At 37.6% G+C, this 27,244-nt stretch overlaps 1 protein-coding gene across 2 annotated transcripts in view; it reads left to right on the top strand.

Annotated features, from left to right (window-relative positions):
- The window catches only part of VPS41 (VPS41 subunit of HOPS complex), a 221,199-nt gene that overhangs the window by 100,733 nt on the left and 93,222 nt on the right, over nt 1-27,244 (top strand). For both annotated transcript variants that reach the window (XM_053655114.1, XM_053655113.1), the window contains 3 exons: nt 12,436-12,555; nt 13,681-13,827; nt 24,719-24,785. In XM_053655114.1, coding sequence (XP_053511089.1) covers nt 12,436-12,555; nt 13,681-13,827; nt 24,719-24,785 — 334 coding nt within the window. The remainder of the gene's footprint in view (nt 1-12,435; nt 12,556-13,680; nt 13,828-24,718; nt 24,786-27,244) is intronic.

Genomic DNA, 27,244 nt, shown 5'->3' with positions numbered 1-27,244 from the left:
GGGGTTTTCCAAAACCTGTGTGGCAGTGGAATTGTGTTTACTAAAATATTGTGTGTCAAGTGGGTTTTGGAAACCCATCTGTATACAGAGACTTTCAATGGCAGCGGTATTTGGCCTATATTTAACTGCTTTTAAAAAGGTTAAATTACCTTTGAAGAAGGGAGTTTGAAGGATTGTAACTTGTTCAGAAAATAACCACTACATTTAAAGAAATAATATATTTGGGAAATTCTCTTTTTCTTCCTACATGTTATATGTTCTCTCATGATGGTGTGAAAAAGCTGTGTGTTTTAAACTTTGTTACTGAGCCAAAGCTGAGAAGCAAGACAGAGGCTCTTTCTCTTGCTCACTGGGGTCTTTCTCTAGTCACTCCTGCCTCCATTCAGGTTGAGGCCTCCTGTCTGCTTTCAGCAGCCAGCTACTATCCCAGGTCATTTTTTCTCATTTACTGTTTTGACTTTTAAATTTTAATTCCTAATCTTGGGTTTGTAAATCCTTCTGTGACAAGTCCTCCTCATTATTATTCCCTTTGTCTGTTTTTAAGGAGAAAAGTCTTTGGCATTTTGTGACTTGCTGGGTTTTGCTTTTATTTCTTTATTTCTCTGCTTTATTATCTTGAGTTCCAGAATCTTCTCTGAGTCATCATTTTTATTTTTTGTGGAGTCTTTGTTTCCTCTGAGCCCCTTGGTGCTTCCTGTAGGAATGCATCTGGTACCTGAGACCTGCCCAGGGCCTCATACGCCAGGCCACAGCCTTTCCTACTTTGTTCTCTGCTTCAGAGCAAGCAGTATTGCTGGGCTTTAGGAAGCCTGAAGGAGTCCAGTGATTTATATCCCTGAAAGATCACAAGATGATTAAAAAGGGGCCAGTCATACTCCCACTTCCTGCAACAGGGAACAGTGGGTGATGGGTAATGACAGGTGTTATGTGACTAGAATTGGCAGTTTTATTACAGTCCAGTAGGAATCCCACCACATGTAAGGGAGATTCTGGGATGTGCATCCTTACACTGTGTACTGTAGGAAAGTACTAGATAGATTTATCAGTATAACACATAGAAGAGTAAAGTATATTGCTGAAGATGTGAGAGCTCCTACTGAAATATAAGTACCAAGAGTGCTGACCACCAGAATGTGGATTTATGGGAAATAAAGCCCTAAAATACTTTCTCCAACAACCACCAAAAAATAGACCTTTTGGAAACAGTTTTCTCTCTCTATGTACTTAGCTCCCATTGAGCTTAAATTGCTCTCAGTATTGTGATAATGACAGTTCAGTGTTGCAGAATGTGGAAGATGAACCAAATAAATTAACCAGCTGCTTTTAAGGTGGTTCACTCAGTGGCTAACCCTCGAAAATGCTTTGTAGAAAATTCATGCTCAGTAGGTTTCTAGGCAGTTTTATGAGTAGAAGAAAGAAATGGATTTTATTAAATGTTGGTGAAATACAGGCAGATAGTTTTGTGGTAGTTAAATTAGCATAGAATATTTGTAAGAAAAGCAGCTTCTCTTTACTGAAATCACTGAAGTGTAACTTTCCTTGGCATTCCTGCCAGGCAATGTGTTTCTGTTTGAGATTCCCATTGACTAGGATTAAAAAAGCAAGTGGAGAATGTATTGTCTGATCCTTTTCCCTCCTGTATGAAACTGTATGTCCTACAAAATGTTACAAATCAAATCCTGTGTGTACAGCAGATGTATTTGGAGAGTTTCAAAGACCAGTAATGGGAATGATTCCATAATTACTAGCGGATATTTAAGATTTTTATACTATATATGGATTGGAAAACAGGACTCATCAGTTTAATGGAGTGTAAAGGGAATGCAGCAATAAATGCTTCAAGGCCAGGCAGGTAACATAGAGGAGAGAAGCAGGCTGGGCACACGACAATGAGGAGGAGTGGGCACTCTGGCAACCCAGAGAGCCTTCTGCAGGCAGGCGGACACATTTCGAGTAAACACTTTTCAGGCCAAGTTGCCATCCCTAAAATAAAGGAACTGCAATTACCTAAACTGAATAGGGGAATGTTAACCTTTTAAAAAATATATTTTATTTATTTATTTGTTTATTTATTCATTTATTTATTTATTTTTGGGGGGGAGGGAAGGAGAAAGAGTGGGAGAGAAACATCAATGCATGGTTGCCTCTCAGGTGTCCCCTGCAGGGAACTGGCCGGCAACCCAGGCATGTGCCCTGACTGGGAATCGAACCGCGTTCCTCTGGTTCGCAGGCCTGCACTGAGCTACACCAGCCAGGGCAGGGGAATGTTAACCTTAAAAGTAGTTTTCAACTTTGTGACAGGCTGTGCATAAATTATATCCTCTTGCATTGAGCAATGGGATAGAGACCAACCTTTCTGGAATAGGACATGGGGTCATTATAAATGGCTCCTTTCTCGAAGGAAGGATATATATTATGGGAACAACCACAGTGTTCTTTTCTTTAGATTTTTGAGATTAGGCAGATTCCACTGGACATCATTAACTACAGATGGGCTAAGTACCTGGAGAGTTTTTGTAGCTTCTCCTAAAGCAGGGGTGTCAAACCCTTTCACTGGGGGCCATATCAGCCTTGTGGTTGCCTTCAAAGGGCCAAAGTAATTTTAGGACTATACAAATGTAACTACTCCTTAACTGTTAAGGAGTTGAAATTACACTCAGCCCTTCCAAGGCAACTGCAAGGCTGATGTGGCCCCTGGTGAAAATGAGTTTGACACCCTTGTCCTAAAGCAAACACATTGTATGTTTGGACAGTGAAGGAAAGATTAAGACTGGTAGGCCTAGGAAACCCTACTCAGTATTTCTTATTTCTTATGCCTTGTGTATCTAGCAAAGTATAAGATGTGGTTCTTTCCCCAAAGCATTTGCAGTCTGGGAAATGAAAGGTAAATACATGAATCTAGTAAATACATGAATCTATCTAGTAAGCAAGATAGAATATGGTACTCATTATCCCTCAATAGAACTAGCATGACCCTAAAACATATACTGAACCAGAATTTAGGGGGAAATTTGATGATCTTCATAATATATTTAAGGGCATTTATATACAGATTATTGCTTATTTTCATCCACAAAATATGAAAATGAAGTGATTGAAGCTACTGCTGTTTGAAAAACATAAAATAACATAAATCATGTCTAAAATTGTAATGCAAATAATTAGCATCTGTATCTTCTGCAGAAGTTAGTATATTAGCCTCCTATACTTTTTGAGCAACCCATCAGTTGCACAGAATGCCATGTGTCCTCTGTACTATAAAAAGGTTGTTAAGGAAGAAGCTTCTTTGTTCCTTTGATTCCACATCAGAGCAGAGTATACAAGACTTGTTGAAATAGAACTCTGGAAACTCAGACTCAACTGTGAGATGGACTGAATTCAGAATTCTCTCCTTCCTTTTTTTATTGTCCTCTTCTGGAAGTTTTCTTTGGAGCTAGAGTAGGAGACAAAAGGAGGCCAGGGTCCGGCTGGCCTCAGCATCCTCCCGCAACCAAAAGCACACCAACCACAACGGAAAGGACCAGTTGGAATTGGTTGGGATTTTTCTTGCTATTGCAAGACTTTATTAATAATTTTCTATAGGTAATGTTTTGTTTAAAAAAATAGCTACAGTTTATGTGAATTAATTCTAATACATATTCACTATGCTTCACACATTCCTTCTTTGTCTAAGTACCAGTGAATTTTTTATGTGTTTTATTGTCTTGTTTCAACTATTCCCCTAAATTATTCTAATTGTAAAGTAAGGGGTTACTTAATTGCCACATTTATTAACATTTTTATTGCCACATTTTATTAACATTATAAAAATAATTCATAAGTTTCATGAAGAATAATTATAAAACTGAAATAATTTAAAAATCTATCACTTATTTCCAGAATTAATTGTGATTACTTTATAATATATTTTAGATTTTTATACATGGATACACACTCATGTTTTATTTAAAGGTCACCATATTTAGTACTAGTTTGTAACCTGCTTTTTTATTTAATATGCCTTAAAGATCTTTTCATATTAATAAATGTACATGTATAAAGTCATTTAAAATGGATGCATATGCTTCATATGTCTAGCTCTACCTACCACATTTTACTCAATTAATACTCAGTTTTTAGTCCATTTCTGGTCACTATAAATAAGTTTACATACATGTTTACTGTGGAGTGTTGGGGGGTAAGTGCAGACAACTCTAATTGAACAACAAAATATTTTTTAAAAGTTCCTGTTCTTACATATTTTCAAAGGAATTTATAGGATTTTAGAAGTTCTACAAATTATTCCTTTGAGATTTTCTTTGGGCTTCCATTAAAATCATAGGTTAACTTATTAAGACAAAGCTTCTTGTGAGAATTTTGAGTTGTATTATCCAGGAATGTGATGTATCTCTCTATTTATTTAGTTCTCCTTTTACATATCCTGGTAAAAAAAATTTGTTTTTGTCATGTAGCTAGTACATGCACATCAGTTTTTGTTCATTTTTTTCTTGTTTATAATTTTGATTACATCCCCTGAAGTTTAGATTTGTAGTATTTGTGTTCTCATTCTCAGAGTGCTCTGGATATAGTTTGATTCTCTCTTTCATCCAATAATAGAGGTTACTTATTGTTTACTTAAGTTTTTTCTTTTTCAGTTTTGTTTTGCTTATCCTTTGTTACTAATTTCTTGCTTAATTTTATTGTTACCTGAGAACAAGAAGAATTACTTTTAAAGTTCTCTGTTTTATGACTGTCTCATAAAACATTTTCATTTCATTTTTTGTTTTCAGTATTCAGAGTTGAAGTTGCTGTGAATTTATTGTAGATTCTCTGAGAACTTGTTCAATTTTTTTTATTCTGGAAAATGGTGGAGAAGGAAGTTTTTGTTATTGCCTGAATTGGAACACATTTTTCCAACAGTTGTCTGTTGGAAAAATGGCTACCAAAGAATATAAGCATTGGTGCCACAGGGAAGTGCTGTATTTTTTTTTTTAAAAGCCTGCTTTCTGCATTTACTAAGGCAATTTGAAGTATGTACAGGTACTACCCACCTGTCATAACTGGGCACAACTATCCTTGGTAGGTGTCTCCCTATTGCCAGTTTGCTTGCTTTCCTTTTCAAATGTGTTGCCAAGTGATGGGAGTAGCTACTCAGGTGTCAGCTACCAGTACTGACCAAAGCCTCTGTGACCCTGTGTGACATTTTCCCCATGACTCCCTTCACCTCCAGCCCACTCTACCCAGCCCATTTCTTAACAGGCAGAGGATTTTTCTTTTTTTTTATTTCAAGAATATAGGATTTAATGGTAAGCTATTTATTAGGCATGTACTGATCTAATATAGCTTCTTACAATAACCTGAAAGAAAAGTAATTACAGTTGACACTGAACAATGCCAGGGTTAGGGAAACTTTACTATAGCCTACCATTGACTGGAAGCCTTACCAATAATAAAAAGTCAATTAACACATATTTGTATGTTAAATTTATATACAGTTAACATATATTTGTATACTATCTTCTTACCATAAAGTAAGCTAGAGAAAAGAAAATGTTATTAAGAAAATCATAAGGAAGAGAAAATTCATTTACAGTATTTTTTGAAAAAAAGTCAGTATATAAGAGGACCTGCATGGTTCAAACCCATATTGTTCAAGGATCAACTGGATTTTGAAGTTAGATTTTATCCATAATAAATATCAACCCTTGAAAATTAACATCTGGTCATAAGCACAGATTTTCACTGAATCTTTGCTATAGCCCCTGCTTAGATCCATCTATTTCTGGTGGTGATTATACCCTTCTTGTTGCATCTGCTTACACACTAGAATTTTCATTGTTTTTGTTTGCTAAATTACTCAGTAAAATAAAATTATACAAAGCACCAACTATACAAGCAGTTTTCAACCCAACTTGCCCATTGTGAACACTAGGAAAGATTTTTATAAAACTTATGTCTGGATTCCATCAGAATATCTAATGTTGGGTCCCAGTATCATCAAAGGCTGTCAGGTGATTCAAATATGCATCCAGGATTGCAAACCAGCCAGTGGGGTGAATGAGTGAGCCTGTCCAGATGACATAGGAATGGCAGAGCGTAGTCAGGTCATCCATTCATTAATCAATTTAGAAAGGGTGAAGGCTTGCCAATAAATTCCAGTGACCCTCAGGAGTCTCAAATTCAAATCTAGAGGAGATGGAGGTAAAATGAAAAAGGAAATTTAATTTAAAAATTGGGAATCCTCACTATGGCAAGCAGGAATGAGTTCAAGCTCCATCTAAAGTGGGTGGCTGTGACTCAGCTCTGGTCAATTAATAACAGAATCTGAGCCAGTGTTGCTGCATATTTTTAAATTTTCAAGAAAAATCAGGTGTGTGTGTATTTAAGCTTCTGATTTTTCAAAAATAATTTATGAAGTTGAAAAGCAAAAGCCTGCCGATTAGACCCGAGACTTTTGCTATGCACAACCCAAGGCCCAGTTCCAAGCGTTGGAGCTGTAGGACCAAGGAGTGTACCCAGTGGTGGCTGCAGAACCTGAGCTTCCTGCCTGAGTCGTCAGTTCTTTACCAAGGATCAAAAACAAACTAGCCACTAAACACATGACATGTAACACAAGTAAACATTTCTCCACACTTTAATTTATCCCTTAAAATTTTTACCTCATACTACCATTAGAAAAGAAAATGAGTACTTATGTAAAAATCACGTTAGAGTCATTTTGAGAGATATATGAGATCATAAAATTCTGTTCTAAAAATGGACACATCAGTGGGACAGACATAATATGAGGGGTTTCCATTCAGACTTGTCCAAGGATGGTAATGCTAATGTGAAAGGAGAATATGATTACCTCCTTCTTTTAATACTTATCTACTACCATTCTTTAATACTTACTCTATTCTGATGTGTACATTAAAAACACTTACAAAGTATCTGTGGATTGGTTAGACATTGAGTGACAGTGAGTATTTCCTTGATGTTCCATTATTGTTACTTGAGCATGTCTAGGCCCCATGTGTATTTACATATTGTAGAACATGTACAGATGAATTCTGGAAAAGCAATTTGACAGTGCACATCAGAGTTTCTCAAGCACATACTTTTTGGTCCAACATTTATACCTTTAGCAATGCATAACCTATAGAAATACACAAGTACACAAAAATTACGTGTGCAAGGATGTTTGCCAAGGAGTTTTGTGTTTCCTACCTTCCATCTCCTGAAATCCTGGGAGCCACCTCCATACACTCAAGACATCATCCAAATAAAAGCAGGAAGAACTTAGAAGTGGGTAACCAAAGAATTACTGGAAAAAATAAGCTCCAAGGAAACCATTTTAATTAGTTTTTCAAATTGTAGGTCACAATCCATGGGTTGGTCACAATGTCAATCTAGGAGATTGCCACTGGATTTTTTTTTCTTAATTTAAAAGAATAGAATAAAACAGCAGACAGAAAGCACTCAAGTAAATTAAATATAGTAAGGGGAAATGTGTTTCATAAATATATTGTCTCCATTTTCATACATACATACACAGGCATCTGTATGCCCATTGTCATATAAGTTGTGTTTCTCACTTTGGGTCACAACAAAAAAATTGAGAAACAATAGTTAAACATTTTTTTTGACTAATGTTAAACCAGAATGATACTTTTTTGTCCACTGATAGCAGGTGGTAGCTTTTTTAGAAAACCCACTCAGTTATACATGCACGTAAATATATGTTGTTTATAGGGCCATGAAGAGGTCCAAAAGTATACAGGTCACACAGGGAATATGGAAGATATTATAAAAAGGGAAAACTTTCATTTTTATATTTTCATTACTTAATGTACTCTATATACGATATCCTTATAGGCTTTATTGCATATTTTTCTCCTTCCTCATTTTAATTTTTCAATTGCATTTGACATACATTATTATATTAGTTTCAGGTATACACCCCAATGATTATACATTACATAACTTACAAAGTAATTATCCCAATAAATCCAGTACCCATCTGACAACATACATAGTTTGAATATTACTATGTTTCCTATGCTGTACATCCCCATGACTGTTCTGTAGCAACAAATTTGTCCTTATCCCTTCATCTTTTTCACCCATCCCCCCAATCCTCCACCCATCTGGCAGCCTTAAAATGTTCTCTGTATCTATGAGTCTATTTCTATTCTGCTTGTTTATTCATTTTTATTTTCCAGATTCAATTGTTGATAGTTATGTATGATTTGCCATTTTATTGTTCATACTTTTGATATGTTTTTTATTCCTTTTAAAGAAGAGTAACATTTCATATAATATTAGTTTGGTGGTGATGAACTCCTTTAGTTTTTTCTCATCTGGGAAGCTCTTTTTCTGTCCTTCATTTCTAAATGGTAGCTTTGCTGGGTAGATTAATCTTGATTGTAGGTGCTTCCTTTTCATCAGTTTGAGTATTTCTTACCAATCCCTTTCAGCCTGGAATGTTTCTGTCGAGAAATCTGCTGACAGTCTCATGGGAACTTTCTTTTAGGTAACAACTGACTGCTCTTCTCTTGCTGCTTTTAAGATTCTCTCTTTGTCTTTAACCTTTTGCATTTTAATTATTTGTCTTGGCGTGGACCTCTTTGGGTTCATCTTGTTTGGGTCTCTCTCTGTGCTTCTGGGACTTGTATGTCTATTTCCTTCACCAAGTTATGAAAGTTTTCTGTCATTACTTTTTCCAAATAGGTTTTCAATTTCTTGGTTTCTCTTTTTTCATTTCAGCAACCCCGTGACCAAATGTTGGTATGCTTCAAATTGTCCCAGAACCCTTACTCTATCCTCATTTTTTTTTATTCATTTTTCTTCTTGCTGTTGTGATTGTGTATGTTTACTCCCTTATATTCCAAATTATTGATTTGATTCTTTGCTTCATCTACTCTACTGTTGATTCCCTATAAATTATTTTTCATTGTAATTAGTGTCTCTTATTTCTGATTGGTCCTTTTTTATGCTGTTGAGGTTCTAAGTTCTCTAAGCATCCTTATAACCAGTGTTTTGAACTCTGCACTTAGTAAATTGTTTATCTCCTCCATTTTGTTTAGCTCTTTTTCTGGCATTATCTTTTGTTCTTTCATTTATGCCATGTGTCTTTGTCTCCTCATTTTGGCAGCCTCCCTGTGTTTGTTTCCATTTATTAAGCAGAGCTTCTATGTCTCCCAGGCTTGGTAGAGTGGCCTAATGTAGTAGGTGTTCTATAGTGTACAGTGGCTTTCCAGTGAACAGACTCTCTGATCACTCCAGGTGGGCATTCCAGTTGCCCCCCACCCCTCATGTGGGTGTGAGCTTTTTATACTCTCCTCTGATAGTTGAGCCTTGAATGCTATTGCCACATCAGTGGGAGGGATTTATCCCTGAGCTGATTCACTGCAAGGACTGACTTTGACCACCAACTGTGGAATTCTGACCACCGAGGAGCTGTGCAGCTGCTGATCCCATGGAGCAGAACTCACTCTAGTGGAGCTCTGGTGCCCACTGAGTCCACTCCTTGAGTATATCTTTGTGGAGGTGGTTGGGTGGTGATGCTTTGACATGGTCTGAGACTGTTGATTGGGTGCACTGACTCTGAGACCTTCTAGGAGGTTTGGGCCAAGGTCAACTGCCACCTGTGTTCTGCCCAGGGCCACTGGGCATGAGCTGCAAAGCTATCTGCATGTGGCTGCTACTTGTGCTGGGCTTGGAGGTGCCCAGGTGAGGCCAGGCTGTGAACCCAGGCCAGCTGCTACAAGTGCCCAGGGCTGGAACCACTTGGTAAGTGGAATGGGGCATGCTGCTTGCCTGAGAGATTTTAGGAAAATATGTGAAGCGTGAGCCAAGACATGCCATCAGTATGGAAAAGCCACTGTAAACAGCTTGGGTGGGCCTGAAAGTTGGGTGGGGCAGCTCAGGGAATCACCTTGGAGGACACTGTGATCCAGGCTGATGAGGACTCAGATATGCTGCCCACCTGCTGGCTCTGTGCAAGGAAGGCTCATCAAAGGAACATTGGAATCTGCCAGTACTTCTCTTTGGGAGAAAGCTGTCTCCCTTCCTCCCTAGCTCTCATCTTGATGCCATACAATTAAGTTTCTTCAGGTATGTCTCTGGTACCTTTGAAGCTGCAGCCCCAGTGCTACAGCTCAAATGGGAGTGAGTCCAACCAAGTCTGTGCCCTTTAAGAGGAACTGCCTGGGACTCCTAGAGCCTTCCGTCTCCCTCAGCCACACTGCCCACTGGTTTTTACAGCCAGAAGTTATGGGGACTTCTCTTCCTGGCACTAGAACCCTGGGCTGGAGGGCCTGGTGTAGGGATGGGACCCTCGCTCCTCCGGGGGGGCCCTCTGCAGCTGAGATATCTCTCCCAATTTTATCTGCCACACACAAGTGTGGGACCAGCTTGTTCTGTCTCTACCCCTCATACCAGTCTCAGTGTGGCCTCTGCTTTAATTCCCCAGTTGTAGGGATTTCCATTCAGCCAGATTTTAGGCATTCTGAATGATGGTTCTATAGTTTAGTTGTAATTTTGATGTGGTTGTGGGAGGAGGTGAATACTGCTTTTACTAACACTTATCATCTTGCCCAGAAGAGGCAGGATTTTTCTTGTACCGAGTTGAGTCATGCCTTCACTGGGGTCTTATTTCTATCACTTCATAGAATTTTTAATTTAAAACTTGGGGCATATTTAACTTTTCTAGCCCTGGTACAGTTTGCTGCCTTTTAATACTGCATCAGTCATTTCTAGGTGGGAATTGGTGGGGGACAGGAACTTGATGCCAGGTTCCAGCACACTTTCATCCTGGCCATCCCTCCACAGTTCCTTCCAGCAGGTGGCGATGGAGTGCTCCCTGGGCCCAGCCCTCAGTCACCCCCACCCAATCCAGATGACAGATGGAAGATAAACATTTCAATCTTACCAGTTCCTCATGTTTAATATAATTAATTTTAGCTACCTATCTTTAGTGGAATGTGTAGCAGGATCTATAGGCTCAGACTTTCTCTTTCTTCCCTGAATTTCAAACCTATCCTACTACAAAATACTGAACACATTCAGGGACCTCCTCGGCTCTTAGGGAAAGGCTGAATCACAGACAACAGACTTAAGGAAGTAGGGAGACATGGTGGTGGAGACATTTCTTACCTAGCACCTGAGGTAGGAGAGGACAAGAGGGGGGTTTAGAAGGTCTTGTGAGAGGATGCCCTATCTCTGTCTCACGGAAAGACAGGACTACATGTGTTCAGTAAAAGCCCTGCTTCCAGTTTCCACAGCGGACTATGTGAGGCCTTTTTTCCCCCCAAGGATAATAGAGAACTGCAGACATGTGTGACACTTAAAAGTGGCCATACTCTGCTTATTTGTGAAGATGGACACTAATTTAGTTTCAGGGTTTTTTTTTCTTTATTGTACACTTTCTGACTATATGACCATAACTATTGGGAAAGATACATAAAAAATATAAATAAAATATGAATTTTACTCTCCTAATACCTGTTGTCTCCCTTCTTTGGGGGTGAGGGACACAGAATATACTAATTAAACAAATTAACTCTGGTAATAGGAACTTTAAAATTCTGTGAGGAATTGAAGAACAATAAAGCAATTAAAGAAATTTTTGTGAGGTAATCTGTCACTAGTATTTGCTTTTAAATGGTAAACGTTTCAGGATTACATGTGTGAAGTTATATGTTATAAATTATATAAATTATATCATGTATATACTGTATATGTATTAATGTCTTTTCTTAAAATATTTAAATTGGATATATCAAGAAAAATATTTTATTGTATCCTTAATAATGCATGAATTATTAGAACTACGGTCTTAGAAGTTTTGACCAGTTATATTTGGTATTAAAACTTACCCAGCAGATTTTTTTATTATAGATTCTTCCCTTTAAAATGAAGATTGTAGCTACTATGAACTTTTAAAAGAAGTCTAATACTGAAGCACATTTATTTCTCTTACGACATGAATTACTGCTCAAATGTCATTGCTAAGTTACTTTTCTTGGGTTAAATGAAAAACTGACTGCTTCTAACTATTGTGGTTTAATCTATAATTAATATGTTACTTTCAGGGAAAGATTATGAAGGTTTGATTTCCCAGTTTACAAAATAAATTAATTCTTGGGCAATTGTTTGAAGAACATTTTATGATACGAGTCTTTTAACTGACTGATGTGCATTATTCTCCATGAATTTTGGTATTTTGGTGCCACCTTGTGGCTCGACTTTGTATTAACTTCCCCACTCATACATTTAAACAGTATCCTGGGCTGAATAAAATATAGTGGAAATTCTTTCCAAAATACAAATTATGTAGTACTATCAGTCTGCACAAAAATTGTTGAGAATGACTTCTTTGTCATTTGGTCAATGGCCAAGCAAAAATAGTAAGAAAAGTATCTAATACATTTTTCTTCATTTCTGAAATTCAGTTTTTATATTTGCCCCTAGTTGCTGCTGTTTGAACGATCTTGGATGAGCAGGTGGAAGTCTTCTATTCTGCATGAAGGGGAAGGGAACATAAGGAATGTGAAGTGGAGAGGCCATCTGATTGCTTGGGCCAATAATATGGTAAAAAAACATGTCTCCTTCTTAACGCTTCTGCAGAACCAAAGGAGTAGCCGGACTGAGAGGGAGGTAACAAAGGGAAAAGATGGCACTCGCTGCAGTGGTCATTTCTGAAAGATACAAATGGCAATTTATATCATACCTGGAAGGTAAAGAAATTAGATCGCTCTTGGCTTTCATAATGAAGTAACTCACAACATATTCTGTACTCTCTTTTAGAGGAAGAAACCTGAGGTATGGATTATAGCCAAGAAAATAAAAAGGCATGTTAATAATTGAAAGGCTGCATTGGGAATGTGGTCTTGAAAATACCATCTGCTCATTAGCCAAGGGCAAGTAACAGTGGATATGAAACAAGTGCAGAATATTGCCAATTCTGTTTTTATTCCCAGTATAATTACAAGCAAAATATGTGCCTGTCTTTTAAAAAGTGGATCATGGTTTTGGTGCCAGACTTAAAGTTTACTCAGTGTAAATTAGAGCTGATAGATAGTTTAAAAATTCTTTTTGACAGCTGGCATATCCTTTGAAGTTTCAAGGTATAACTTAGTAGATTAGTTCTATTCTTTTCTCCCAGAATCTACTTTGCTATTCAGGACTTTTCATACTTTTTTCCTTGGTCACAATAAAGGTAAACAAAGTAGTGGCCTCTTGGTTTATTTTTAGTTAGCAACTTGCTTGATGTTTCCATTTGAGTACTTTAAATGTCAGGTATAGTTTTTTTTTACATAGTGGATTTTCAATTTCAAAGTGTTTCAAAACAGCAAACTTCATTTTATAGTGAGTGGAATGGTACATTAGAAATGTTACTTGTCTTTCATTTTAGAAATGAAGTTGTTGACATCTATACATACTTCACATTTGTGTTGTATTTGGACAACTGATAGCATCTACTAATAAAATTGCTTTTGTCCAGAAAGAAATATTGAGGTTTTCTTTTGTTGGGGTTCTCGTAGGTTTCGCTGGAGTAGAAGCATTTCCTTTGCATGGCTCCCAGCAGTATTCAATAAACACTGTCAATATTTTGTAGTGCTGGTTATCAGTGGTGTGTAGCAGTGGCTGTTAATAAATTTTCCTTTACTTTTCTTCTCCCAAGAAGAGGGTGCTTAATGCTATTTTATTTTCCAGGGTGTGAAGATTTTTGACATTACCTCAAAGCAAAGAATCACCAATGTGCCCCGGGATGATATAAGTCTTCGCCCAGATATGTATCCCTGCAGCCTCTGCTGGAAGGACAGTGTGACACTGATTATCGGCTGGGGGACTTCTGTTAAGGTGGTTTTGCTTGGCTTGTAATAAGTCCATGTTGTTACAGATCCACTGAGGATGGTCCAGAGGAATACGAGTTCTTGAATGGCTTCTTGCAACCAGAATATTTTCACCATGAGTATTATTGCAACCAGAGTGTTTTTGCCTTGTGATAATCATAAGTCCTTTCCTAAGCATATGTTTTAAGATAGTCTTTCTTTTCATGTTGTAAAAAACAGACTGTGAACTTTTCTATGTTCACAAGATCCTGCTTTTTTGAAGTCTTTTTTAAATTTCCCATAACCCATTTGGTCTTGGCTAGTTACAGAACATGTTAGTTTTGTGGGTTCATCAGGTTTTCCTTTCTCCATTCTTCTTTCCATTTCCCTTAGCTTTTTCATTAGAGTTAATGGCAGAGAAAGAAGGATAAAACTTAATCATCCTGCTTGCTTGGTAATAATATAAAAGAGTAGAGGCCCAGACTTCTTGTCAATAAGATTTGGGACTATTTTGTGGCATATAACTATCTGCCCTTTATGTGCCCAAGTAAATGAAATTTAGTTATTCTACAAAAGAGGTCCAAAGCTTATTCACATTTATTTCATGGATAACAGTGCTTGTTTTGTATTAGATACTTCAGAGCCAAAGTTGTTTGTTTCCCAAAAGCTATATAGCTTAACCTAAACAAAATAAACTAAAAATTAGCTGAGGTAAAAGTGGTATGAGAAAGTATGCCAGCAGTAGTCCAGTGGAAGAGCTCTGGCTTTAGAGTCAGACCAGACATCAATTACAAGCTCTCCATTCACTTTCTATGTGATCCTTTCTGAGACTAAATCTCTTCATACACAAAATGGGAGTACTAGTTATTCTCACATCCTAAATTTTGTGGAGGATTAAATGAGGTAATGCAAATAAAGAGCTTAGCATAGAATCTGACATATTGTGTCTAATGAATATTAGCTGTCATTGTTGTATCATAAAATTCTAGGAAAGTCATTAAAGAGACATGGCTTTTTAAAATTTACTGTTTTCTGGAAAATGGAAGCATAAAAATGATTAATGCCATGCTTCTTATTACCAAAACAAAAGCATAATTTACCTGAAGTTAGATACTTCCTATCTCTTACGTTGGTAGGATTCAAGTTCTCTTTCTTAATTGAACAGGTGCTAATTGTTTTCCTGTGTTAAATGAACATAGCCTGATTCATATTAACAATAATGGGAAGGAAGTTGTGTCCAGAGCCTAGTATAAAAAAATGATTCTCCAGTTTCTCTATCCCATGTGTGTCATTACTCACAAAAAAAAAAACACCTTGTATTACTGGTAGTTTTAAGTTCTTTAAATGGACCAGTTGGCCTTTTTTGTTTGCTTTAAATGCTTTTGCTTTTTCTTTTGGTGAAAAAATAGGAAAATTAGCCTGTAGGGATACATGAGTAGTTCGTTGATTTCTATAAGAAGTGCTTTCTCTATTGGGCTGCATAATTAACCCCCAAGAGAGCAAGTGCTAATTCCTGCAACCTGGAAGCATTTCTTTAAATGGTAGAATACTATGGCAAAAGATGTGATTAATTAAGGATCTTGAGATGGGGATATTATCCTGCATTAACTGGCTGGGCCCTAAATGCAGTCACATGTGTTATTAAAGTAGAAGTGCTGTCACCAAAGGAGGGAAGGCAGTGTGACCCTGGAGGCAGGGATTGGAGTGACACACCCAAGGAGTGCTGGCAGCCCCAGAAGCTAGAGGAAGCAAGGACTCTAGATTCTTTTCTAGAGCCTCTGGAAGGCGTGCAACTCTACCAACACCTAGATTTTTAGCCTAGTGAAACTGATCTGACTTCTTGCCTACAGAACTATGAAAGAATTGATTTCTGTTATGAGTTTGTGATAATTTGTTACAGCAGCCATGGACAGCTAATGCACTTTGTACCTGAATTATAATCCAAGTCATGATTTTTCTTGTCAAATATTTCAGTTTGTTGGTGATTCCTCTTCTTCAGAATCAATTGGGAATATATTGAGTACTCAGTGGAGAATCTTACTGCCTTCTGTTGTGGGAAGAGACAACAGGACATAATCTTTTTCTCTCAGACAGAGCAATCTTTTTTTTTTAACTTTATTTATTTTTAGAGAGAGGGGAAGGGAGGGAGAGAGAAAAACATCAATGTGTGGTTGCCTCTCATGTGCCCCCTGCTGGGGACCTGGCCTGCAATCCAGGCATGTGCCCTTGTTACAGAATAGGACGGGGTGTGGGGGTGGTGAATGATATACTATTACCTAAAGGGGGACCCCCACCCCACACTAGGTTCACCTTGCCCGTTGCCAGGGGAAAGACTGTCTCTCAATGCCAGAGATTGGTGAAAAGAAAAGGAATCACTTATTTAAGAAGTTATACAGATTTAGAGTAATGACTTAATGTCTTCATTAAAATACTAAAGTCCTTTAGAATATCCATAGACACACACTTCCTTCTCCCTCTTCCCAGTCCAGGCTACCATATCTCAGGAAAAGAAGTAGAAGTTGGTGGCTTAGGTTCTGGCACCATCCACTGTGTCATCACTGCGACCTCCAGTTAATCCGGAACCATGTGGTACCTTCTCATGGCCCACCAGCAAGAGTCCTTTCATCCCTTTTCTTACAGGCAAAGTCTCTCCTGCTTTCTAAGCCACATGGCAAAAAGGAGCACCCCAAAGCGGTGTGGTTCCAACATTATTCCAAAGCCACGGGGTCCCAACCAGGCATGGCTGCCATGCCTGGGTTTAAATCCCAACGCCAGTCTTTCTCTGCAGCCCCATTTCTGACTCCTCCCACAATCAGCTACACCTGCCAGCATTCTCATATTTGTCCAGCTATACCAGGCTGCCATAGTAAGTCCAGGCAGGCAGGGCCCCATGGCATGGAGCCAATCATCTCTAAGCTCTCACACAGGCGCTATGACCAGTGGGAGTTGCCTTCCAGTTACATCTTGGGTGGAAGTTACTTCCATCCCCCAGTTCAAAGCATGGCCACAGCTATTTAACATATCCATGAAACCAGTTAAGATTTATAGATATATTAAATGAGCATGCCAAAGATTAGCTGCAAAACTGTTGCTATGCAAAACAGCATAATCCTGGTCCATGTGTCTCATTTCCCAACTCAGACTTGTGGGGGTAAGGACATCCTATGTATATTTTTTCTAATATTTCCTGGACACCCTGAGTTCTGGACCCCATTACAAATTCCTGTTTGGACCATTTCCCCCACTTGGCTGCACCCTGTTACACCCTGACTGGGAATCAATCAGTGACCCTTTGGTTCACAGGCTGGTTCTCAATCCACTGAGCCACACCAGTCATGGCAGAGAGAGCAATTTTATTGGGGAGAAACAACTACCACAGTGTAGAAGACTGTGTAATTAGAGCTAACCATTTCATTCATTCATTCATTCATTCATTCATTCATTCATTCATGTGCATGGGTAATGTTCTGGTGTGGCAGATACCTAAATAAATAAATGGATGAATTCCCTCCTTGGGCAAATTTATACTCATTCTGGTGAGTAGAAATGGACAAGTAAGTCACCATGCCATGTTGGTGGTGAAAATCAAGGGTAGTAGTTAAACAGGAAAGTAGGGAAAGGGATAGTAGTGATGGGTGCCATTTAATTTATGCTGGTTCAGGGAAGACATGTCTTCTAACTCATGTGTCATCCTGGCACAGATCTGGAAGGAAGAAGCCCTGCCGCTGCAGCTGTCGGGGAGGGGTTCAGCAGAGGGAGCAGCCTTAAGGGCAGATTCCTTGAGGCAAGAGTTTGATTGGTGTTTCTTTCTGGAACTGGAGGAAACCATCATCACCAGAGTAGGTGGAGCAGGTCAGAGGAGAGGGATAGAAGGTGGCAGTAGAGACTGATGCATGTGGGTGTTGTGGTAGAGCAGATCATGTGGCGGCTCAGAGGGGTTTGAGAAGCCAGAAGAGGGTTTGAGCAGAGGAATTATTTAAATGATCCAACTTGGATTTTAAAATGCTTACTCTGGTTGCCTTGTGGAGCTAAACAGCAAAGGTATGGGAAAAGAAGAGACTGGTTAGGAGGCTACTCCAGTCACCTCAGTGTAACGTGGTGTCTTGGATCAGCTGGTGGAGCAGGCAAGGGATGACTGGATTCTGAATATTCATTGAAAGTAGACCTCACAGTATTTGTTCATGGTTAGATGTGGCATATAAGAAAAAGAAGTTAATTGTGTCTTTGTTTTACCTGAGGAACTAGAGCACGAAGCTACCTTTTACTGAAATGGGAAGACTTTTAATGAAGAATACTTAGAGGGGAGAAGCCAGGAGTTGTTTTTATATGTTTCCACTTGAGATGCCTATTAAACTTGTAAGTGGAGAACTGGAGGAGAGATTTGGATGAAGCAAATTAGTGTTTGTGGGTGAGAAACTACCTGTTAAGGTGAAAAGGACTGGAAATCATTGATCTGCTCTTATTCAGTACATGAGCTTAGGGAAGCCCTTTGCTATTCACACACCTGAACCAGCTGCTACTCATTTGTGAGACACGTGCTGGGATAAGAGCTCAGACCACAGAACTGAGGAGGGTAGAATAGAGCCATGGCCTTGCTGCTAATAGTGCCGTGTGTCCTTGTCTTCAGAATACTTGTAGTATGGCCATGAAGACACAGTTTAGCCTGGAATTAGCTCACTTCTTTCAAGAAGCCTTTCTCCCCAGCCTGTAGGTGCACTTCTGCACTTCCCCGTCACACTTGAAGAAGATGCCTCATTTAAGTGTGTGTCTCCCCCACTGTACCATGATCTTTCTAAGAAAAGAGCTATATCTGTTTTATAAAGCCATTAATTGAAGAATGGTGTCCAGAGTTGCTCAGAAGTGCTAGTTAATATTACACATACACACAAGGGTGGGCAAAAGTAGGTTTACAGTTGCCTTGTGACATTCTTCTGAGTTAATAAAACTATTGTAATAATCATAACCTGTATGTCCTTTTTCTTACAAACAACTGACATATATATATGTATGTATATACATATATATATACACAGACATACACAGAAACATATTCATACTTCATATTATTATATTTCAAACCCTTTGAAACATTATCCTCGTGTACTTTTATTAGTAAAACAGTTGTTCATTTGGCATTGTGGGCAGAAGAGTGAATAACAATATCAAAAGTCTAGCAAAAGGAGAAGGAAATTGTGAACACTGAGGAAGTAGAGGGGAAAATGTCTGAGATGGACAGGAGACAAATGAAAAAAAGTGATCAAGGGAGAAAATAGCTGGTCACTTCTAAGTAAATGCGTATACCTCTATAGGCATGTGTTCAATCCTGCGTTAGAGAAAGTGAGGGCTCTCACATAGTCACTGTGCTGCTGGACAGCAGTTTGGGTGTGTGTGTGTAAACAAACCAAAGAAAACCTTGCACATACCCATTGATCTATCAGTTTTACTTGTAGGAGTTTATCCGAAGGAATCAAAAGTTCAAAAGTTTCATGTCTAACCATGTTGATTATACTATTGCTTGTATTATAGGTAGAAACAAAAACTGTCTAAAATTGGACTGATTGAGTAAATTATAGTACACTCATGTAATGAAATGCTGCTATAAAGACATTAAAGAACTGTGGAAGAATCCCTGGCTGGTGTAGCTCACTGGATTGAGCACAGGCCTGCGAACCAAAAGATCGCAGTTCGATTCCCACTCAGGGCACATGCCTGGGTTACAGGCCAGTTTCCAGCAGGGGCCTGTTCCCAGAAGGGGTCACATGAGAAGCAACCATACATTGATATTTCTCTTCCTCTCTCCTTCCCTTTCCTTCTAAAGATAAATGAATAAATAAATCTAAAAAATAAATTAAATTAAAATTTAAAAAAAGAACCATGGGAGAATATTTAAACAATATATTCTTAGTTGTAGTATGTTGTTAGGTTTATAAAATATGTTTTTTAAAAAAGATTAATGCTGTTCACTTTGTGATAGAATAATGAATAGAACTTGTTTTTTCCCTTTTGGGTTTTCTATATTTTAGAATTTTCTATATTGTAGCTATAGTTAGGCTAGCAGCTATAAAAGAACACAATAAATGCTATTTAAAGAAAAAGGAAAAAACCTGACATCTTACAAAAGTGAGTATAATCAGTATTTAACCTTAGGTTGTTTTTACCTCCATGGCTAAACTTAAAATTTTTGGCGTCTTAAAATAGATTTCAAAAAAAGGGCCATAAAGAGAGACCCAGAAGGTCACTTCATAATACTCAAGGGAAGAATCCACCAAAAGGACATTAACATTGTAAATATATATGCACCCAACATAGGAGCACCCAAGCATATAAAGAAAATCTTCGAGGATTTCAAGAAAGATATTGACAGCAACACAACTATAGTAGGGGATTTCAATACCCCACTGTCAAAAATGGACAGATCTTCTAAACAAAATATCAACAAAGATATTGTGGCACTGAACAATGCCCTAGATGAAATGGACTTAACGGATACATATAGAACCCTTCGTCTCAAAGAAGCTAAATACACATTCTTTTCAAATGCACGTAGAACATTTTCAAAGATAGACCACATGATAGGACACAAAACGAGCCTCAAGAAATTCAACAAAATTGAAATCATACCAAGCATTTTCTCCGACCACAAGTGACTGAAACTGGAAATCAACCCCGAAGGAAAAAAACCCAAATACTCAAAATCATGGAGATTGAATGGCATGCTATTAAACAACGAATGGATCAAGAATGAAATCAGGGAAGAAATCAAAAAGTTTCTGGAAACAAATGAAAATGAACTCACAACAACCCAAAACTTATGGGACACAGCAAAAGTAGTCCTCAGAGGGAACTTCATAGCAATACAGGCTTACGTAAAGAAGACAGAAGCATTTCAAACAAACAACCTAACCCTACGCCTGCGAGAACTCCAGGAACAACAAAGACAGCCCAGAGTAAGTAGAAGGAAGGAAATAACCAAGATCAGAGTAGAATTAAATGACATAGATACTAAAACCACAATTCTTAGGATCAGTGAATCCAGGAACTGTTTTTTTGAAAAGCAAACAAAATAGACAAGCCTTTAAGTAGGCTCACGAAGAAAAGAAGAGAGGACACAAATAAACACAATCAGAAATGAAAGAGGAGAGATTACAACTGATACCACAGAAATAGAAGGGATTGTAAGAAATTACTATGCAGAACTGTATGCCAAGAAATTTGAAAAACTAGGTGAAATGGGCAAATTTCTAAAAAAGTATAATCTTCCAAAACTCAGTGAAGAAGAAGCAGAAACCCTGAACAGACCTATAACAGCAAATGAAATTGAAGCAGTAATCAAAAAACTCCCGTCACAGAAAAGCCCTGGACCAGATAGATGGTTTCACAGGAGAATTCTACAAAGCATTTAAGGAAGCGCTAACCCCAATTCTTCACAGACTATTCCAAGAAATCCAAAAGGATGGAAAACTTTGAAACTCTTTTTATGAAGCCAGCATCATCCTAATCCCAAAACCAGGTAAAGACACAACAAAGAAAGGAAAGTTCTGGCCAATATTGCTGATGAGCATAGATGCTAAAATCCTCAACAAAATATTGGCAAATCGCATCCAATAGTACATTAAAAAGATCATTCACCATGACCACGTGGGATTCATCTCAGTGATGCAAGGATGGTATAATATTTACAAATCAGTAAATGTAATACCTCACATAAAAGCAAAGACAAAAATCACATGATCATATAAATATATGTGGAAAAAGTTTTTGATAAGGTACAACACCCATTTATGATAAAAACACTCAGCAAAGTGGGAAGAGGGACCATTCCTCAATATAATAAAGGCCATATATGAGAGACCTACAGCCAACATCATACTCAATGGGCAAAAATTAAAATCTTTTCCACTAACATCAGGAACAAGACAAGATTGTCCACTTTCACCACTTCTGTTCAATATACTATTGGAAGTTTTAGGCACAGCAATCAGACAAGAAAAGGAAATAAAAGGCATCCAAATCAGAAAGGAGGAAACAAAACTGTCATTGTTTGAATATGATATGATAGTGTACATGGAAGATTCTATAGACTCTACACAAAAACTGCTCGAACTAATAAATGAATTTGGCAAAACAGTGGAATAAAAAGTCAATATCCAGAAACCAAAGGCATTTTTGTATACTAACAATAAATCAGAAGCTGAAATGAAGAAAAAATCCCATTTGATATAGCAAAAAGAAAAATAAAATATCTGGGAATAAAGCTAACCAAGGAGGTAAAAGACCTGTATGCAGAAAACTACACAGCCCTGAAGAAAGAAATCAAGGAAGACACAAACAAATGGAAACATATACCATGTTCATGGATAGGTAGAATTAACACCATCAGAATGGCCATACTAGCGAAAGCAATTTACAGATTCAATGCAATACCTGTTAAAGTACCAATGGCGTTTTTACAGACATAGAACAAACACTTCAAACATTTATACGGAATCATAAATGACCACAAATAGCAGCTGCAATTTTGAGAAAAAACAAAGTAGGAGGGATCACAATACCTGATATCAAACTGCATTAAAAGGTCACTGTAATCAAAACAGCCTGGTACTGGCATAAAAACAGTCATATAGACCAATGAAATAGAACAGAGATCCCAGAAATAAACCCGAGTCTCTACAGGCAATTAATATTCGACAAAAGGGGCAGCAAAATAAAATGGAGTAAAAATAGCCTCTTCAACAAATGGTGTTGGGAGAACTGGACAGCTACGTGCAAGAAAATGAAACTTGAGCACCAGCTTACACCATACACCAAAATAAATTCAAGGTGGATAAAAGACTTAAACATAAACTGTGCAACCATTAAAGTCCTAGAGGAAAACATTGGCAGGAAAATCTCAGATATTTCATGCAGCAACATTCTTACTGGTATGTCCCCTAGAGCAAGTAATATAAAGGAAAGAACAAACAAATGGGATCTCATCAAAATAAAAAGCTTCTGCACGGATAAAAAAAACTATTAAAATAAAAAGACAACCAAGTGTATGGGAAAACATATTTGACAATGATAACATCAGACAAAGGTTTAATCTCCAAAATATACAAAGAACTTACATGACTTCCTTCTAAGAAGACGAATAACCCAATTAAAAAAATGGGAAAAGGACTGAACAGATACTTCTCCAAGGAGGACATACAGAGGATCCAGAGACACATGAAAAGATGCTCAATATCGCTAGCTATCAGAGAGATGCAAATTAAAACCACAATGAGATACCACTTTACACCAGCCAGGATGGCTATCATAAACAAAGCAACGAACAACAAATGTTGGAGAGGTTGTGGGGAAATGGGTCCCTAGTTCACTGTTGGTGGGATTGCAGACTGGTACAACCATTACAGAAAACAGTGTGGAATTTTCTCAGAAAACTAAAAATGGACCTACCTTTTGACCCAGCAATTCCACTGCTGGGATTATATCCTTAGAACCCTAAAACACCAATCCAAAAGAACCTATGCACCCCAGTGTTCATAGCAGCACAATTTACAATAGTCAAGAGCTAGAAGCAATCTAGGTGCCTGTCAGTAAATGAATGGATCAAAAAATTATGGTGCATATACACAATGGAATTCTATGTAGCAGAAAGAAGGAGCTGCTACCCTTTGCAACAGCATGGATGGAACTGGAAAGCATTATGCTGAGTGAAATAAGCCAGGCACTGAAAGACAAATACCATATGAAATCACCTTTAAGAGGAAGCTAAACAACAAAACAAACAAGCAAGCAAAATAAAAACAATGACACTGAAATAGAGAACAGGGGTACGGTGACCAGAGAGGAGAGGGGAGGTAATTCGGGGGGAAAAGGGGAATCAGTTACAGGAACTAGTGTAAAGGACACATGGAAAACAATTAAGGGGGGTGGAAATGGGAGGGAGGTGGGGAGCATGGAGCAGGGGCTGGGATGGGAGTAAAAGACAGAAAACTGTACTTGAAAAATAATTAAATAAAAAAATTTGTTGGTGTCTTATTTACCTTAGAAAATATGACAAAGAAAATGGAAAATATCTATAGCCTTAAAACCCTAAAAGAACCATGTGTTGTGTGTTGTGTGTGTGATACACACACATTTTATATATATATATAAACTGTACATGTATAACTTAAAATAGGGATTGGCAGACTTTCTGTTAAAAGGTAGCATTAAATATTTTAGATTTTATGGGCTACATTCTGTTTCCTCTTAGTATTTCCTACCCTCCCTCTCTTTTTCCCTCTCTCCCTCCCTTTTTCCTCCTTTCCTTCCTCCTTCCTTCCTTCTTTCCTTCCAAGCTCTTAAAAACTATAAAAACTATTCTTAGCTTGCAGACCTTAAAGAAAAACAGGCCTGGTACAGGCTGTAGTTTACCAGCCCCTTATTTAAAATTATGTAGTACATTGATATTAGTACACTCAAAAGAAAAAGTGCATGTGCCACTTGTGCAAAGTATTATTTAGCAACAATAAAATAAATTACTAACATGTAATTAGGAACACAAGACCTAACGTGAGTGTTGCCCAGATTAGCTATTGGGCATTTTGGATATGTACTTCTGCCAGAGCTTTATTTGTGTCGTAATAGAAGTAGCAGTTAAGTAGACTTGCAGGGAATGGATCATTGGAAACACATTAAAACTATTTTATTGTTTTCTTTCTTTCTTTGCCTTTGAATAAGACTTCATCAAAGAGTAATGTTGAAGAATATAAGTAATAATAGCTATATGTATGTGATTGAAATTGGTTTTTGTCATTTAAGTCAGTAGGTGGATTGTGCATTTCATCTTCAGTGTTACATGGCTGATTTAATGAAAATATCAGAAATGTAAAGAAAAGTTATAAAGAGTTATTCATCAGATAAATGAAATAACTTATGAATTTATTTTCTAGATATGCGCAGTGAAGGAACGGCATGCCAGTGAAATGAGGGACCTGCCAAGTCGATATGCTGAAATAGGTACGCCTTCCATAAGCGTAAATCATCAACGGAGAGTCCATTTTGTTGCGGGGAAACCTAAGATTGGGTTCTTAGGCCTTACCAACTTAATGAAATAGGTCAATAAGCTTTTAAGTTTTTAAAGTTCTTTATAGAGACCCTTTTTTATAACCATGTGTCTAAATTTTTACACAATAATTCTGCAGTTGGCTTTGACTTTTGGTTTGGGCTTTGGTTCTGTTTACCACCTGGATTTTGGACAAATTTCTACATGCCTCAATATTCTTATCTATAAAATATAAAAAAGAAGAGAAAAGAATACCCATCTCATGTGTCATTCATAAGAATTCCAAAAGTTAATACATGCACCGTTCAGAGCACAGTATTGACGTCTGGCCCAGTCAACATGTATCTTCTGGATCACTGCAGCAGCCTCCTAACTGGTTTATCTCTTTACCCTGTGAACTATTCTAATTTAGTCTCCCTAGTGCAGTCTAGATGCAAATCAGATCATGTCACCACTCTTCAGCCTCTTCCTGTTGTTCCTAGGGTAAAAAGAAGACTCTTGAACATGACCACAGGCACCTGTATCAGCCCTCACGCATCAGCCAAGCTTCTCCTTGGTCTCTGCTACAGCCATAGTGGTCTTTTACGTTTCCCTGCTCCTTTTTCTCTTCTATCTAGCATGCTCTTCTTGCCTCTTTACTTCATTGGCCCATAATCATCCTCAGTCACACCTCAGCTCAAGTATTGCTTTCCTGGGAAAGCCCTCTGGACCTCCCTAACTAGGTCCCATTCTCCCATTATGGATACGTAGAACACTTCTCTTTGTTGCACTTGTTTCAGTTGCACTGATTGTGTGATTATTCATTACATTTCTGTGTTTTTCACAAAACTATAGCCTCCCTCAGAGTACACATTTGGTCTATTTTTGCTCAGTGTTTGTATCTTTGGGACCTGGTACAATGCCTGGCACATAGTAGGTGCTAAATAATATTGTGCTGAATGAATCAGTGACTCTGGGAAAGAACTGTTCAGAAGTATGCCAAGGATGACGTATCATTTACTTCTGCAACTTAGTTTTAAAAGTAATTCAGATAGAAAGGATGAAAAATGACTGACTTTTGCCAATTAAACAGGTACAGTAAAAGCTATTTTTATATTATTTAGAATTGAGAGCAATAGGAAACAGTTGTATGGCAAAAAAAGTTTTACAATCTTACAAGTCAGCTGAAAATTTCATTTACCCATTTGGATGATGAATAGGGAATATAAATTTGATGGGTAATTATAACGAAGTGAAGCCAAGATAAATCATTTGCACATTACTATATATACATAAAACTGAGAAAGACGTATCTTACCCACATGACTAATATGGTTATAGCATTTACATCTAGGATATTTTGTACTTGAAGTCAGATGTTGGTGGTAGGGTTTTAATAACTTTTTGCCTTAGAAGGATAAATACATAAATACATAGTTCAGATTGCTCAGAGTATGGACAGAATAGGTATTGGCAGAATGTAATGGTACTGAAAAAAAAAACAAGAATATAATAGAGAAGACTGATAGCACTAAGATAAAGATAATTATTTTATTATCTCTGTCATCTTCCCTGCTGTCCTCTTACCTACCAGATAAAAACAAACTTTTTTTATTGATTATGACATTACATTTGTTCTATTTCCCCCCTCTGTTCCCCTCCACCCTGCACACCCCTCCCCCACCATTCCCCCCCTTTAGTTCATGAACACATGGCATAATCAATAAAAAAATGTTTAAAAAAAAAAAAGAAAATAGATGGGGGGGCAAGAATAGTATGGGAAATATAGAATCTAAAGAACTTGAGACACATGATCATAAACTAAAGGGGGGTAATGGTGGGGACGGGGGGGTTGGGTGGAGGGGAATGAAGGGGGGAATAGAACAACTGTAATGGCATAATCAATAAAAAATAAATTAAAATATATATATTTACATAATAAAAAGGTTTTTTAAAAGACAAAAAACAAACTAACTAACTAACTAACTAAAGGAGGTTAGAGTGTGGGGTATTGAGCAAAAAGGAAAAAGGACTTACGGACGTGGACAACTGTGTGGTGATTGCTGTGGGGAGGAAAGTATAAGGGGACTAAATGTTAATGGAATAAAAATACAATAAAGATTAAAAATTTTAAAAAGCTTTGAACATTTCAATACATAGTTTCCTCAGAGATAAGACTTAAAATATTTTAAATATAGATGTCTTTTAAAAAGGTAAGAACTCTGGGAATTTTTTTCTGTTTTTTTTCTGTTTGTTCATTTTGTGGGCATAAAAGTGTAGTTGATAGCTCATTAGTTGATGTTTATTGCTCACGTAGTAGATATGAGGTGTTGTGCTGCATTAACACATTCTCTGCATTAGTTCACTTCACTCTCACAGCAGCCCTTGGAAGGGCAGGCAGTGTGGTTCTCATTCTATAGTTGGAAAAAATGAG

This window comes from Artibeus jamaicensis, unplaced genomic scaffold (assembly GCF_021234435.1).
Source record: "Artibeus jamaicensis isolate MK-2021 breed Jamaican fruit bat unplaced genomic scaffold, CSHL_Jam_final contig_924, whole genome shotgun sequence".
NCBI classification, from domain to species: domain Eukaryota; kingdom Metazoa; phylum Chordata; class Mammalia; order Chiroptera; family Phyllostomidae; genus Artibeus; species Artibeus jamaicensis.
This window is presented reverse-complemented; position numbering and strand designations above follow the sequence as displayed.